This window comes from Auxenochlorella protothecoides, assembly GCF_000733215.1.
Source record: "Auxenochlorella protothecoides strain 0710 unplaced genomic scaffold scaffold54, whole genome shotgun sequence".
NCBI classification, from domain to species: Eukaryota; Viridiplantae; Chlorophyta; class Trebouxiophyceae; order Chlorellales; family Chlorellaceae; genus Auxenochlorella; species Auxenochlorella protothecoides.
Window position 1 is genome coordinate 229,111 of NW_011934258.1, and position 14,962 is coordinate 244,072.

At 64.4% G+C, this 14,962-nt stretch overlaps 6 protein-coding genes across 6 annotated transcripts; 2 read left to right on the forward strand and 4 right to left on the reverse strand.

Moving 5' to 3' along the window:
- Window positions 1-275: 275 nt before the first annotated feature.
- F751_4716 (60S ribosomal protein L35a-4) lies at window positions 276-1,208 on the reverse strand (the record flags this gene model as incomplete). Its single annotated transcript, XM_011400817.1, has 5 exons — window positions 276-317; window positions 479-550; window positions 701-857; window positions 1,057-1,092; window positions 1,189-1,208. 5 exons carry the CDS (start codon window positions 1,206-1,208, stop codon window positions 276-278), a joined length of 327 nt encoding a protein of 108 aa, XP_011399119.1.
- A 280-nt stretch (window positions 1,209-1,488) lies between these two features.
- Window positions 1,489-3,243, reverse strand: F751_4717 (Inositol-tetrakisphosphate 1-kinase 1; the record flags this gene model as incomplete). Its single annotated transcript, XM_011400818.1, has 5 exons — window positions 1,489-1,746; window positions 1,914-2,153; window positions 2,260-2,562; window positions 2,784-2,920; window positions 3,033-3,243. The coding sequence occupies 5 exons, from the start codon at window positions 3,241-3,243 to the stop codon at window positions 1,489-1,491; spliced, it is 1,149 nt and encodes a 382-aa protein (XP_011399120.1).
- F751_4718 (hypothetical protein) lies at window positions 3,242-5,303 on the forward strand (the record flags this gene model as incomplete). Its single annotated transcript, XM_011400819.1, has 3 exons — window positions 3,242-3,279; window positions 3,943-4,367; window positions 4,639-5,303. The coding sequence occupies 3 exons, from the start codon at window positions 3,242-3,244 to the stop codon at window positions 5,301-5,303; spliced, it is 1,128 nt and encodes a 375-aa protein (XP_011399121.1).
- A 327-nt stretch (window positions 5,304-5,630) lies between these two features.
- Window positions 5,631-7,398, reverse strand: F751_4719 (E3 ubiquitin-protein ligase RNF25; the record flags this gene model as incomplete). Its single annotated transcript, XM_011400820.1, has 5 exons — window positions 5,631-5,714; window positions 6,090-6,260; window positions 6,384-6,555; window positions 6,837-7,056; window positions 7,197-7,398. The coding sequence occupies 5 exons, from the start codon at window positions 7,396-7,398 to the stop codon at window positions 5,631-5,633; spliced, it is 849 nt and encodes a 282-aa protein (XP_011399122.1).
- Window positions 7,399-7,657: 259 nt separating this feature from the next.
- On the forward strand, window positions 7,658-9,478 carry F751_4720 (Fork head transcription factor 1; the record flags this gene model as incomplete). The annotated part of the gene is made up of 4 exons (XM_011400821.1): window positions 7,658-7,892; window positions 8,070-8,272; window positions 8,780-8,908; window positions 9,344-9,478. The coding sequence occupies 4 exons, from the start codon at window positions 7,658-7,660 to the stop codon at window positions 9,476-9,478; spliced, it is 702 nt and encodes a 233-aa protein (XP_011399123.1).
- A 211-nt stretch (window positions 9,479-9,689) lies between these two features.
- F751_4721 (putative histone chaperone ASF1A) lies at window positions 9,690-10,834 on the reverse strand (the record flags this gene model as incomplete). The annotated part of the gene is made up of 5 exons (XM_011400822.1): window positions 9,690-9,807; window positions 9,983-10,071; window positions 10,214-10,300; window positions 10,512-10,627; window positions 10,726-10,834. 5 exons carry the CDS (start codon window positions 10,832-10,834, stop codon window positions 9,690-9,692), a joined length of 519 nt encoding a protein of 172 aa, XP_011399124.1.
- Between the last annotated feature and the right edge of the window lie 4,128 nt (window positions 10,835-14,962).

Consider the following 14,962-nt stretch of genomic DNA (forward strand, 5'->3'; position numbering starts at 1 on the left):
GCTACTTCTTAGTACTGAAGCTCGCTGCTCATGCTGCCACCCGGTAGACTCTTCCACGTATGTGCTGCACCGGTTGTGCCAACCACCCTCCTCGAGGCCATCTGGCGATCGACTGACAGCGAGATTGCCCCATCTCTCCCCCGTCCCTGCGCCACCCCTGCTGTGACATTGCTGCATCCCTGATCTGCACACGGCATGCTATGCCAGTCTTACAGCCGAGGGAAGAACCGACAAGACCACGCTGGGGGTCGGTCCGGGAGCAGCCACGAGCATGCTCAGACGCGGCTGGGGTACAGCATCACGCGGATCTTGGCGCCCTGCAAGGATGGAGGTGGTGGAAAGGGGTTTTGATCGTGAACGCTGGTTCCTACCTCCCACTGCGGGTTCCCAGCCGGGGATGTTGACACCACGCCGGCATGCCAACATACGCACGCATGCACACGACAACCCTGCCACGCTGAGACAATCACCCACTCACGATGGCTGCGGGTGGGAGGTTGCTCTTGAACTTGGCACGGACGGTGCCGGTGCTGCCATGTGCACGGGTCACCTGCGCATCGTGTAAGGGGTGAAAGCCTTATGGAAAGGGGTTTAGCCCATGGAAAGAGGTTCCCCATCAACACTGAAGGCCTGGCGACCGCGCATTTAGTCGCTGGGCGCACGGGCACGTCCCTCCCCTCCATCATCCCCCAGGCTTCACCTTGCCCCAGATGACGCGGAACTTGCTGCCCTTCTTCTCGGTCTTGGCCTTGTACACGTAAGCCAGACGCTTGCCCAGGTAGAACTCGGTCTCGGTCTTGGAGTTGACACCGTCGATCTTCACCAAGCTGGTGTGGGTGTACTGGTTGGACTTGCTCCTGCAGGGTGGCATGGCCAGAGGGCGAGATGGTGAGGACGACATACCCCCGCCAGCGCTTCCTAACATCGACACGGATGGCATGCGCGGCTGCACTCGGTGAGCTGAGTGTGCGAGCGAGGCCTGCGCGACTGCCGGGGAATGCCCCCGCCCAAGCTCGCAAGCCTCCACCCCAACCACGGCCAGCGGGCCCGACGCACCTCCGGAATCCGAGGAACTGTCCAGTCACGTACAACCTGTGCAGTGGTGGGAGAGAAGAGGTTGAAGTAGTGCTGGCGAGCCTCCCGGCACCCCGTCCAGCCCGGCAAGCACCGCCCTGAAGAGCCCCTCACCTCACACGTTCGCCGCCCATCGCTGCGTACTCCCTGTGCTGAGCTCCAAAAGGTGGCAGGGAAGAGGGTGCGACCCGAGACCCTCGCGTGTCATGAGCCAGTAAGTGCGAGAAAGCGCGAAGCGAGGCCGCCAAGGCCAGCCTGGCTCTGGGCTCCCGGAAATTGTCCCGGGCGGGCGTGGCCCCTGGTCTGTCGATCTCGGCAGTGTGCACAGATGTATCCCTTTGAACCAACCCCTTCAACGCTGTACTATCCGAGTCAGTTCCGAATGGTTCATTCATGCACACACAACGCTGGCCCTCAGTTGCTGCAGGCCCTCTGTTGCAGTACCTCTTTGAAGAAGTGGACCATGAGCTCTTCGTACCCGGCCAGCTTCTCATACCCTGGGAAATAGTTGATGTCAATGAGGTGGAGCAGGGTGGATGTACTCCCCGGCTCATTTCCCTGCTCCCTGGGAAGTATGACGTCGAAATTGAAGAGGTGTAGGCCGAGCCGCTCCCGCAGCCTCTGCGCCAGCGCGTCCCAAACCCAGGGTGGGGGGATGCGAACGCCGTGATCCTGTTCGAGAGGGCAATGAGCAGTCGATAGAGTGTGTTGCTTGTCACCAGGCGTACTTCGAATAGAAAGTGTGCAAGCCGCGGCTGCAGTGTTGCTCAGGGCAAGCGCCCATCCAATGGGCAACCCGTCCCCCAGCGGGCGTCCAAAAAGATTACTCCCCGACTCACCGCCGGTGCGAGGTCCTCCTGACCCCAACACTCGGACGATGGGTATGCGCTCACGCGGCTCATCAGCTGCAAGCCTGGACAGGGCCTGGCGGTCCCACAGTCCCCAGCCTGGCCCGGCTGCTCCGCCCCATCGTCCGCAGATCGATGGTGCCCCGGGCCGGCATCGCTCGCCACGCCGTCCTGATCCAGCGACAGACTGGCGCGGGTCACCATGCGGCACTGGCCGCCCAGCACGTAGACCTGGGAGGACATGGGAGGGGCGGCGCGGTGGCATTTGCTGCGAGGGCACACAGGTGGGTGCCCACCCGCACCCAACCAGTGCCTCCATGGTGCTCCCCATGCCGACCTTGAACAGGCAGCCCCCATGCTCGATGTAGGGCTGCGCCAGGGCCGGCAGAGCCAACCCCAGCTGGGCCCCTCGCTCGATGATGCCCTGCAAGCCGGCAGAGGAGGTGACCAGGGCAAGTGCATGGGCTCCCTCCCTGCCATCTGCCCAGCAGGGCTTCAGCACCAAGGGGTAGCGCAGCGACGCCGCAGCCAGGGCATCCTCGGCCCCGGCCAGTGAGCACCCTGGAGCCAGGAGCTGGTGCGCGGGCGTGGTGCATGTGAAGCCTGCGCCGCCCTTTCCTGGACTGGCCTGGGCAGGGGCCTGCGGTGGGGTCGACAGAGCGGTGTGGAGGGCTGTGAGGCTGTGTACAAGTTGTACATGCTGCAAGCATCATGCAACGTGGCTGTGGCGGCAGATGCCATCATGGCGTCTGCGCTCGCTGATTTGAACACCCTGTGCCTGGAAAGGAGGCTCGCCTCGATCGCAGGCGGGCATGGCAACCGACCCCAGCGCAGAGCCTGGCTTCAGCACCATCCACCCACCTTCAAAACCCAGGTGTCATCATCCAACAGCTTCAGCATGGTAGCCCGGTTGCCCAGGGCTTGTACAGCTTTTGGGTGGTCTATGATGGTGACCTCCGGGTGGGAGTCCAGGTATGCACATACCTCCTCCTCCCACTCTGCACCATGTGACCGTGGGATGCTGGCATGGAGGAACATTGACAGAGCGGAAACATTTGCAGATCCTGACCCGGACCATGACTCTCCAGCCATGCACCCCACCTGTCTCACCTGGGGACCTGATCTTGTGGAGCAGGACGTCAAAATGACCCTGAGCTGCCAGAGGAACCCCTTCCTCCAGAACTCGCAGTGTCACCCCTTCGTCAGCGGCGCGATGGAGCAATGCAGGAGTCAAGTGCTTGCATGCTTTCTTCTGTGGTAAGAGAATGCCGAGCACAGGAGTGCGTGGCTTGCACCCGGCATTGCCCTCAGCATCTGCCATGCGAGGTGCTTTCGTTGGAGGTGGGAAGCCTGTGAGGTGACAGTACACACGGCACAGCCCTTAGGGCTTCAGGCACGTAATTTATAACGATATTGACGGAAGATGGTGATCGTGCGATGGACCATGGCGGCCTGCGCCCACACAGATCGTGCCTGGTCACATTGACCCGACACTCATTCAAAGCACAGCTCAGCGCGCGTTGAGGGCAGGTCACTCCATTGCCCGCCAACTACTCCTGCGTTCGCACGGTATATACCGGTCCATCTGTTATACTAAGCACTTTTGGATCGTTCCCATTACTGTGCATGTCGGCGGGAAGCACTGGGGAAGACTTGGCCTGGGTCGCGCACGTCCTCACTGGAGGCGCCCAGGGCGAGCGTCGGGCCCCTGTGCGACAGTTCCGGGTGACGCCCAGGCCAGGCACCCCAACCAGACCACGAGGCGGAACCTCTAAATCTGCTGGTAGGGGGCCTTTGTCCCGTGTGGTGGCGACCAGCTCCACAGCAGTCCCGCAGCGCCCACGGCCAGAGGATGCCGAGCATGGCGAGAAGTGAGTGCTTGAGACTGGGCGTGAGTGGGAGTCTGGGGCACTGCTGGGCATTATGGCTGCTTTATCTCGCTATCCAGGGGGATACTTCCAGGTACCGTTCCTCGTTGCTTCATCTCCCATGTCAACCCCCACCTGACCCCTGACCTCAGGGGTCTGCGGTGCCGACTCTGCGATGCCTGGGTGCCCAGTGCCGGGGACAACTGGGCGGTGCACGTGGGGGGCATCCGGCACCGCCGGGCCGTGGCCAGCGTGAGGCTGACCGGGGCGCCCGGCTCCCACGTCACCTCCATCTTCGAGCGCCCGGAGGCCGTGGCCGGGCCTGCTGGGAGAACCGACCCCGCGCAACCTCCCGGCCATGCACAAGCCGCCGGCGCCCGGCGCACCCCCCTCCTGGACACCGGGACGCTCCTCCTGGACACCCAGGCCGCCGTGGCTCTGGGTTACGACGGCGTGCTGATCGAGCGGGCGCAGCGGGAGGCGGCGCGATCCGCCGGGGTGGACCCTGCGCAGGCGCGGGACCTCCAGAGGGAGCTGCTGGCGGCGCTGGCGGACGTGGCTTCCCTCGGCGACAGACGTGCGGATCGGATTGGGCTCGAGGGTTGGTGTCTGGCTCTGCATGAGATACATGATGGGGCTGGTGGCCGCTGCGGCGGCTCATTGCCTTGGACTCGTGGGCGCCCGATGGGCGGCCATGCATCCTTCTAGTCTGGGTCGCAGCAAGCATGGCTTGTCTGGCGACACACTTCCTTTGCTACCCCCTTTCCTGGTGGCATTTGGAAGGTGTCCTCTTCAGCTGCCTACCAACATGAATCGCCCACTCCCAACTTCCACCTCCACCCCCGCAGTCTACCATCTGGCCGCGTCCCCGCTGACGGAGCTGGCCCTGGGCGCAGCGCTGGCCGCCATGAAACGCACGCTGTGCAGCCAGGCCCACTGCCGCAGCCTGAGCCTGTCGCACCCGCTGCACCTCGCCGCGGCGGCCTCGCTGGCCCGCTCGCACGGCCTGCTGACGGCCTCCAGCCTGGTGCTGTCGGCCCCGCCCCTGGGTCACGGGCCGGGGCACCCCCTGCTCTGGCTGGCGGCCGCGCGGGTGGCGCTGCGCGCCCTGCGCTGCGCGCCCAGCGTCGGGACGCTGGTCCTGCGCCTCGGCGGCTGCGTCGCGGCGGGGCCCACCTCCGAGACGGCCTGCGGGCCGCTGCTGGGCGCGCTGCGCCGTGGGCTGGAGGAGCGCTGCATGCTGCGCACGCTGCGCCTGGATGCGGGGTGTGAGCTGCAGTACCTCTTCCTGCGGTCGGAGGTGCGCGCCTGGCCGGCCGCCGCCGCGGCGGGGGCGCGGCGCGTGCGGCTGGCGGTCCTCATGGGCTCGCACGCGAGGCTGGGCAGGCGGTCGCCCCTGCGCCTGCTGCCGCCGGCCCTGCTGCAGGCCGTGCTGTGCGCGCTGGGGCCGCCCGGCAGCTGCTTGGTGGAGGTCCGGCGCTGCCTGCTGGAGCCCGAGGTTGGCGCGCCATGAGGACGCCAGGCTGGGAACCCAATCACTAGACACCCTGTACTGGCTCTAGGTGCTTGAGCATGGGCATGCTCATACGATCTACGAATTGTTCAGCAAGTCATGTAAAACTCTGTACACTCAGCACTCAGCAGTACTGGATGATTGCTCCGCCGGAGGATTCAGGGGTGGAAGAAGGGCCCCCGCGCTGCGGCGCAAGTCCATAAGGAGCCTTGGGTAATGGTAGTCGATGCAGCAAGAGCACCAGCCATCGAGACCGCCGCTGCTCCTCTTCCACCACCGCCGCTGTATGCGGCCACGCGCTTGATACAGGAGCCCGCGCGTATGCAGTCACGAGCGAGCCTGTAGCGCCCTAGCTGCAGCCGGCGGCGGGGTCCCTGTGGCGGTATTCTCCCGCTCCTTCACCCGCACGGCCTCACCCCTCCCCGCCCCCCGGCCCCCGCCGCACGAGTCTCTTCCTCTCCCCCTGCCGCGCGAATCCTGCGCCCTCCCCCGCCCCCGACCACTTGCAGATGGGGCGAGCGAGGGCGCCTCGCGGTTGGCCTGCCGGGGTCCTGAGGCCACGGCGGCTCCAGCCCTGGGTCCGCCTGGAGCACCTCCTCCCCCCCCGCCCTTGGCGGAGGGGCTGGCATGGCTGCCAGCTGCTCGTCCCTGGCTTGCCGGCGAGGGGGCCGCCCTCCGCGCATGGCCGCCGCGCCCGCCGGCAGGCGGCTGGGCGCACGTCTCGGCCTGTCGCTCCCTGCAGCCGTGCCGGAGGCCCCGACCCCTGCACCCGGCCTCGGAGCCCACCTGCCGCACATCTCGGGGCTCTGCTACTGCAGCCGAGGCGGTGTCCCTCGCGGCCTGCCTGGACGCCTCCAGCTCCGCCAGGGTCACGGCCACGCGCGTCCCCACCAGGCCCCCCGCCCGGCGCTGGGCCTCCAGCGTCGCGCGCTGCGTGCGCTGCAGCCGACGCAGGGCCTGCAGTGTCGGACCGTCCAGGAGGGACGCCAGTGCCGCGGGCGGCTCGGCCGCCGCCGCGGCCGGCGCAGGGGCGCCGCGCGCCCGCGCCGCGAAGCCGGGGGGAAGCTGCGCCGGGGCCACCACGGCGCGGCAGCAGGGGCAGGGCATGGCGTAGGCGCCCGTCGCTGCATCCGCAGCGACGCCCTCCTTGGCCAGCTGGGCCGGGGCCGCAGCCTTCCACTGCTCCGCGATTTCCTCGGCGCGCCGGGCGAGCCGGTCCTGCTGCCAGGCCGCGTAGGATAGGAAGCACGTCCTGCACACGAGGGGCGATGCAGTACGGAGGGGTGGGGCTCGGCAGAAGGGGAGCGGCAGGCGTCCGCGGCGACACATGCGGGGGCGGCAGTGCACTTGAACAGCACGCGATTCAAGCTCCCTCTCCCTCCCGGCAATGGCCCCAAAGACAATGCGATTCTCAGACAGACGGACGACAGCGATCCTTTTTTGAACCCACGCCAGCCTGCCGGCCCCGCCTGCATGCCCGCCCATCATCACGGGGCCTTCCCCCCCCCTCCCTCCCACAACACACACACACACCTGTGGAAGCAGTGCAGGCAGGGGAGGAGGCAGGCCTGCGCTGCAGGGACGTCGTCCAGGGCTTCCAGGCAGAGCACGCACGTGCCCGAGGGCCTGTTCCACTCCGTGACCTGGTCCAGGGCAGAGGCCACAAGGGGGAGGAGGCCCGCCTCATCGCCACCGTCCTGAACCAGGCCCCGCAGCGCCTCCACCAGCTGCAGCTCCTGGGAGTCGCTGAAGCCTGCGGGGGGGAAGGAGTCCAAGAGGCAAGGTTGGGGAGCAGAGGTTGGGCGGTGGCGGGAAGCGAAGAGGGTGCCACGGCATCGCCTGGAAGCCCCTCAAGCTCTGCAACCCCAGCAGGCAGACCCAGGACCCTCGCACCTTTCACCCCCTCCAGGAGCACATTGACGCCAGCGGCGGGGTAGTCGGTAAGGTCGAGCACCAGGGTGCATGTCAGGAAGACGTCAGCGTCCGTGTAGGGCAGGATGCTCACGCGCACGCTGCGCTGCTGTGAGTCCCAGACCACGCCCTCGAAAGTGGCCGACAGCGCTTCGAGCTCCGTGGCCAGGCACGCCTCGGCCATGGCACAATGAGTCAACAGTCGGTCATTCTAAATTAGCTGCAGACTGTATGCTGCACTGTCTGCGAATGGGATTGTGGGCCCGATTAGTGGAGGTGCTTCGACTTGGGCCAGCACGAACTTTGAGCGCCCACTTGAGATGCTCAGATCTCACGGATTTCCCATCCCTCATCGACGGTGGCGACGACTGTACCAGGGCCCCACCCCAGCATAAACCTTCATTCTGATTCAGCAAAGGCCCGCAAAGTGCTGTGTCGTCGCGATGACAACTGTCCTGGCTCCGCTCCAGAACGGGGGTCTGGAGCAGCCGGGTCTGGATCCCCGTGTGCTCCAGTGCGGCTTCGCCCGCCTCCTGGGCAAGGACGTGGACTACATTGTGCGGAAGTATGAGATCGTGCTGGGCAGACGCAGCAAGGCCTCCACCCTGGACGTGATCCTGGGTGACTTCATGTCCGTGTCCCGGCAGCACGCCCGCATCCTGTACAGCTTCCCTTCAGGTGTGCCGCACATCGCACAATGGCCTGGCGTGTATGTTCAGCGGGCAGGCGCCTGTCTGACAAAGCAGCGCCTGGAGATGGGGCATGGCTGGTGTTGCACCTTGGTCTGACGCATCCCTGTGCCTCACACGCTGGTTCCCTCCCCTTCATACACTGCCTTGCGTGCCCCCCTCACAGCCCGTTGGGAGCTGCAGGTCCTGGGCAAGAACGGGGTGGCAGTTGACGGCGTCACCTACCTCCCAGGCGGGGACCCGGTGCCCTTGGCCTCCCGGGCGCTGCTCCAGATAGGGCAGGATGTGTCCTTCCACTTCCTGCTCCCCAGCAGCACTCGCCGCAGGCACGTCTCAGTGATCAGGGTGTCCGGTCCTGATCCCATTGAGGTCTGGTGCCCCCTGGCAAGGGGCAGTGTTGAGTCTCATGTGCCCTTGGTGGTCCTGACGCCCGACGGCGGTGGTCATCAGGGGACCCGGCACCGTCTGGATAATCGTGGGATCATGCGATGTCCTGGGTGCCGATTGCTCCGCTTGAAATCACTTAAACCCGCGTGCCCCACGCCTGAACGCAGGTCCCTGACACCCTCCGCCCCGCACGCCACTGCACCCGCTGCCCCGGCTGAGGAGGGACCTGGCAGCGCACCGGCGCCGCCCGCTCCGGCCGCCGCTGCGGCCGCCGCTCAGCCGGCACCCGCCTCCGACCAGTCGTCGACGCAGGCTCACACCCAGGACCTTGGTCCTGCTGGCGCGCCGCCGGCCGTCCCGCCAGCCTCGACTCCCATGGAGGAGGAGCGGCCGCACGTGCCGTCTGCCTCGCCTGCCGCTTGGTTTTCTGGGGAGCAAGGGCCGGCGCAGGGCACCGCCTCGCCCCGTGCGCAGGCCCCCCACCCCCAGCCGTCGCCTGCCGCCCGGGAGGCCGCGGAGTGGGGCCATGCCAGCGTGGCGGCGCAGCAGGCGCAGCAGGCGGCCCCGCAGCAGCCGGGGCCCCAGGCGCTGCTGGCCGCGCTTTCCGGCCACCCGGGCGTCCAGCAGGCCCTCGCCTCCAACCCCGGCATTTTGCAGGCCCTGCTGGGAAACCCGGCGCTCCTGCAAGCCCTGCTGGGCAACCCAGGCATTTTACAAGCTCTTCTCGGTAACCCGGGGCTCCTGCAAGCTCTTCTCGGCAACCCGGGGCTCCTGCAAGCTCTTCTCGGCAACCCGGGGCTCCTGCAAGCTCTTCTCGGCAACCCGGGGCTCCTGCAAGCTCTTCTCGGCAACCCGGGGCTCCTGCAAGCTCTTCTCAGCAACCCAGGACTGCTGCAGCAGGGAGGTGGCGCGACCCCTGGCGTACTGCAGGGCCTGCTGGCAATGGCAGGGCAGCAGGCCCAGCAGCTGAGCGCGCAGCAGGCCCAGCAGCTGAGCGCGCAGCAGGCCCAGCAGCGGGCGATGCAGCAGGCTCAGCAGCGGGCGATGCAGCAGAGGGCCGCCGTGCAGTCCCTCCAGGGGCAGGCGCTGGAGCAGGAACAGGCGGGGCTGACACCGGCGCAGCACCAGCAGCTGCTGCAGGCTTGGCAGGCGCAGCAGTATGGGAACCCGCACCAGTACGGGCGGTGAGATGCAGCTGAGACCCCCCCGCTGCCTTCCTTGCCCTGTCGTCGCTGTACAACACCGGGATCGAGGGGCAGGTTTGGCGAGGTGCCCCAGGCCAGGGTCATGCTGGGTCAAGGGCGAGGGAGTCATGGCGGTGTCTATAGAGGGGGGCGCGATTTGGGATGAACCGGAGTGGGGCGGGATGTGCCTGGGGCGTTGGACGGCACGGCTCCCCTCACTCCATGGGTGCATCCATGTCCATGTCCATGGCCGCCGTGCTTTCCTTGACCGCGTCCCACTCGATGGGAAACTTGGTCACGCGGGGCTTGTCGGCGAGGATGCTTCGCATCAGCCTGGGCAGGGTTTGAGGGGGGCCTGGGGTTTTAAGTATTGCATGGTGTGACTACTAGTGGCGGACAAGTGACGCTGCCGCTCAAGAAGAGAGTCGCAACTTGCATGGCATGCATACAATCCCATCTCCCTGCAGCAACCACCCAGCAGGAACTCAGCAGCAGAAGAGCCTCCCACCTGTCAAGCTGTGGAGTCTCGGGAGGCTCCTCCCGTAGCGTCTCCTCCTCGTACTCTGTGTTCACGTAGTACCCTACCCGAATAAACTCCTGCACATGTGCAGGGTGTGTGGACTGGCTGCGTGTGCATGCCATTCAGAACAACAAACTCAGTGGAGGAGGGCAGCCATTCACGTCCCAAAACCGGCATCTAAAAAAACATGTTGTCTGGCCCCTGTTGCTGCCAGCCCACCTGCGTCTTGTATGAGCAGGTGAGGAGGATGACTGTCACTCCGACAATGTCGCTGGGTGGTATCCTTGAAAAGTCTGGAGGGTCAGCCTGTGGAGATTGGGTGCAGCGAGAGGGCCATCCGTGGCGTCAAAGACCAACAGCGTCAAGCACTGCGTCTGTGGAGCGGCGCGCGCAGCAGCAACCTCAGTGTGGTAGCTTAGAGGCAAGAATGTAACTCGAAGCAAACAGATGGAAAAGAAGGCTACCATGCTTGAATGCTATAGTTTAAAACCAAATGCTCCTTCCACTCCTTTCCCACCTGGAACACAAATCGGTACTGGCCGGGCGCCACAGGGCCGACGAACACTGCATCTAGCACTTGATCATACTTCTCGGACTCGGCGGACCCAACGTAAGTGAGTCGCCATTCCAGATCTTCGAGGTGTCGGGGAGGTGGGACAGGGGTAATGTTACCAAGGCGAGAGCACAAGGGCACAGCAGCTATCCCCTCGCCGAGCAACTGCCCCGCGCACCATCTTGTAGATCATACAGGCACTCATACTGTATCTCGAACTGCAGAGGATTTGTGATCTTGGTGGGATTGTCCAAGACGTGAACGGAGGTCACCGAGATGGCCGTCATGACGTCCTCCGCTGTCCTCCGAGCGCCGAGGCGGATCTAGCAGCACGGTGAGACTCGAAACAGTATGATCTTGAAACCGTGACTCAGGTGGAATGCTGTTCACCGCCTATATTCGAAGCGCAACAGTCTGGAGGGAGGCGGAGTGTATCTTCAAACAGGGTGCGAACGGGAAATGAGGCAACGGATGCAGGCAGGTCGTCTTAATTGTCAAAGGGATGGACAGCTCGAATGTGGGGTATGCAGCGTCTGGCGGGACGGACAGTGCAGATCGCAGACAGACCCCCTTGAACAGGATTTTGGATCGTCTGGTTTGCGTGCTGTGGGTGGGAGGCCCCTCGAAACAAGGAAAGCCTGGCCACTCCGCAAGACCAGTCAAGGATGATGCTTGCAGCTTCGCAATGCGGCGCTACGCGAAATTGGAGCTGTGCCTTTGGAAGAATGGAAGAGTATATTGTATATTATGCTTACAATGGAATGAGACAAGCATCCAGCTGTTATGACACAGGGAATATTGAGAGGAAAAACTGCCGGTGACGAGCGGGGGCATGCACTGTTGAGGGCACAGAAGGCGAAGTCTCCTTGCAGTGACCCTGTCATCAGCACCCCAGAAGAACTCCAGTGCCTTGGAGTACAAAGGGTGCACTGCACTCTCCCAGCAAGATGCCTCACAAAAATCTCCGTTGTTTCTTGGGCAGTCCCTCAACCTTGCCTTGCGCAATGAGCTGCTGGTAGGCGGCATGGATGTGCATGGGCTGCAGCGGGCCCTCCTCGCCCTTTCCCGCTGCCAGCATTCGAGCTGTGAGGCGCCGGTGGAACGTGACAAGTGGTGAGGGGCCCCTTTGTGAGAGTCATGCTGAGTTGCTGTTCCCTATGACCCGACGCCTCGCGAGCAGCTCGGCCAAGAAGTCCTGGCCACTGCTAGCTCCATCCCAGTGAGATCTCACGGCATGCCCTCACCAGTTTCGACCAGCTGTCCAACAAAAGACTTTGCGACGCTGGCCAGCGCGATGAGAGACTTGTCCTGGGGCTTGGGATTAACGCCGGTCACGATGTGCATCACCTGATGCACACGCCACGACGCAGAGGGGGTTGGATGAGCAGCGCACTGAGAACAGGCACACTGCTATTCCCCCATTGAACAGTGAACTGTGTCTCCCGGAGTGACGAGCGCACCCTCTGCATGGGCTTCTTCAGGGATGAGCGGCGGAAGGCTTCGTACCGATCGAGCTCCACCCCATCCAGCATGCTCACAACATGTCTGGGACAGGGGAATTTGGGAGGGAAAACTGGTGGTGACCGTGCTCAGTTCAGGTCGAACCATGCCAGCCAGCCACACCACCGCATACAGTCCTCAAGCAGCCCTGACCCACGTGTTCAACTCAGCGCGCTGCTGCTTCGTCATCTGGGACAGGTCTATGGCTCCGATGGCAACCTCAGCGCCTCCCAGACCAGCGACAACTCCAGGTGGTGGTGCAGGGGCCACCCCTGGTGCCTCCTCTTCTCCCACGCCCTCAAAATCAGCCTCGAGCGCGGCTTCGAGAGCCGCCTCCACATCATCGCCGTCGGATAGTGGGACCTCAGGCGCTGAATCCTCTGCTATCTGCGCTGCCTGGGTCCCGGGCTGCGTCATGGACGTCGCACCCTGGCCGTGCCGCTCACAACCAGCTGCCGATAGATAGCAAAGAGTCACGGATGAATGGCTTCATAAATAAGTTGCCTGAATTTTCCCAATGTAACCGCAAATATTCTCGGTCCCTTGATCTCACTCGACATGCAAGTGCGGAGTTCCCGACGATCTCGCGCGCGCGGACAACAGGCTTATCAACTCCTTTCTGTTCATGCGACAACAGAAGGAATTCTTCCGTTCAGAAACTGAGCCAGTCAATGGACAGCAACAAAATTGGTCTGACAACTCCTTGAAATCATATGAACAAGCTGATATCACTCCCCACCAAACCACTCGCTGGTCTCGGGCTCCTCCACCGCCCCAGCATGACGGCTTTCTAGCAGCTCATTCCGGGGTGGTGCTGCAGCCACCGCAGGTCTTTGCCGCTCCTGCACGATCAATGAGGCGGATGGAAGGTCAGCAGGGATTGGAGGCTGCTAGGCTCGTTACAATGTAGGACAGCTAGAGGCCTCAAGTGTCAGGTGCTGAGTGTTGCAGGCTCGCGATGCAAGGTTGACTGAAGCAATAAATTTGCAGAACACCCACACCAGGATAGACCCCATCGCAGCAGCAGCAAGTCCCACCTCTGGCACTGGTGGGGCCTCGGGCATGCCCAGCATGTCTCGGACCGCCGCCTCGTCGAGCGGCTCCCGCTCCCTCTCCCACTGCACGATAGTGCATGTGGAAGCGCGGTGTTGCAAGGGCTGGACATCAGGACGATTGCAGAAGCCTCACCCACACACATGGGCGCAGGCAGCACCCTCATTCTGCAAAGCTAAGCTCACTCTTACCTGGGCGATGGCCTCCATCTCCTCAGCCGGAGCCGGCTTGGGAAATTCAAAGCCGTCCACACGCTCGTTGTGCACAAATCCCCTGCGAATCGTGGCAACCGGCGAGACAGTGTCCCAGAGATGGGAAACATCATACCCAGGAGCGCAGCAGAGAGGCGCCCAGGTCATTGTTGTTCCTGCCCCCTTAAGGCCCACTCCCATCACCAATGCACCCCAATCCACAGTCTTGGGAGCCATTGCCGCCCACCCAGGGGCCCAGCCTGCTGGCTGCAATGCCGTGCAGGGGCGCCCTGTCCGGCTCTTCTCCAATACTTCCCTGCCCCGACGCTGAACAACCCCCCCAAACCAGCACATACCCCCCTCGATTATGTAAGCCTACGTGATCTTGGTGGTGCGTGTGATGGCCGTCACCGCCTCCTCGTCCAGGTCCAGGCGCACCAGGATTTGCAGGCCCTCCGCCCAGGCCAGCGTGCGCGTGCCGCGCTTTCCCGTGCGCGGGTTCCAGGCGCGCACCGTCTTACGCGGCACCCAGAACTCCACCAGGCGCAGGCCATCCTCGTCTACGGCCATGCCGGGGGTGGGCGGCAGCGCCCGCAGTCGCATGCCCAGGTAGTCGCACAGCTGCTTCACCTTGTTGGGGCGGACGTGCAGCATCCACCAGGCCTGGCCCAGTCCGCGGCCATGGTATGCCAGCTGGGGCCACCACTTGCTGGCAAGCAGGAATGTTTGGGGCAGGGGAGGGGGAGGGGGAGCGGAGCAGTGGGAGGGGTGGAGTGAAGGGCGGCGCATTGAGGAGCGCCCGGAGCCAGAGGCATCCACACCGAACCCTACAGCACCCCATCGCAGTCCCCTCCCTCACTTGCGCTCCCGGTCGTGGCGGAAGAGCATGCTGCGCCTGTCCTCCGCGCTGTCCTGGGTCTCCTGGGGGATGGAGCCGGCGGAGGGGCGGAGGGAGCGCCGCTCCTTGGCGTCGGCCAGGGAGGCTGGGGACGCGACGGTCCCGTTCTCGAGTGAGAGGGGGTTGGACGGCTCTGCGGGGGGCTGCTCCCAGTCCTCCTCCGGTGCTGTCGCCCTGTCAGGCACTGTGAGGGGCCGGAGGGGAGTCGTGCTGGGCCGCGCTCCACGCCGGGGCCTGGCATCGCCTCGCAAGGCGCTCCAGGTTTTGGCACGGCGCGGCAGCACAGACACGGCTATGCTCGGGCTGCACCCCCCGGCATACCTGGTTGTCGGAGGAGCCTGGCCAGTCTCCGACTTCCCGGTCTCGCAGCCCTGTGCTCGCTCCGGGTGACCTGCGTCGCCCACACGGCCGGGCATGGGCGAGGTTGGCTGGTCGTGAACCACATGCTCGGGGGTGTTACCTCAGTCCGGGCAGGGCCTCATGCACCCTTGCGCAAAGCATGCAATGTATCGTTGGATTTAATCATGCAACAAAGGGCTCGATGGACGGGGTTGCCGTGCCCCGGCATGCGGCTATGCATGGCATTGCAGTGGGACCGTCATCGCGCCGAATGGATCGCCGCACACTCAGCAGCAGGTATTTCCCCCCACTCTCCCAACAGTGCTGTGCGCTTGACATGCCGCGAGGGATCTTATTTCAGGGGGGATGGCGTGCCTGGGACCGGCTGAGGGGTCCCAGGTGCTTGAGCAGCAGAGGGAGGGTCAAGGCGCAGG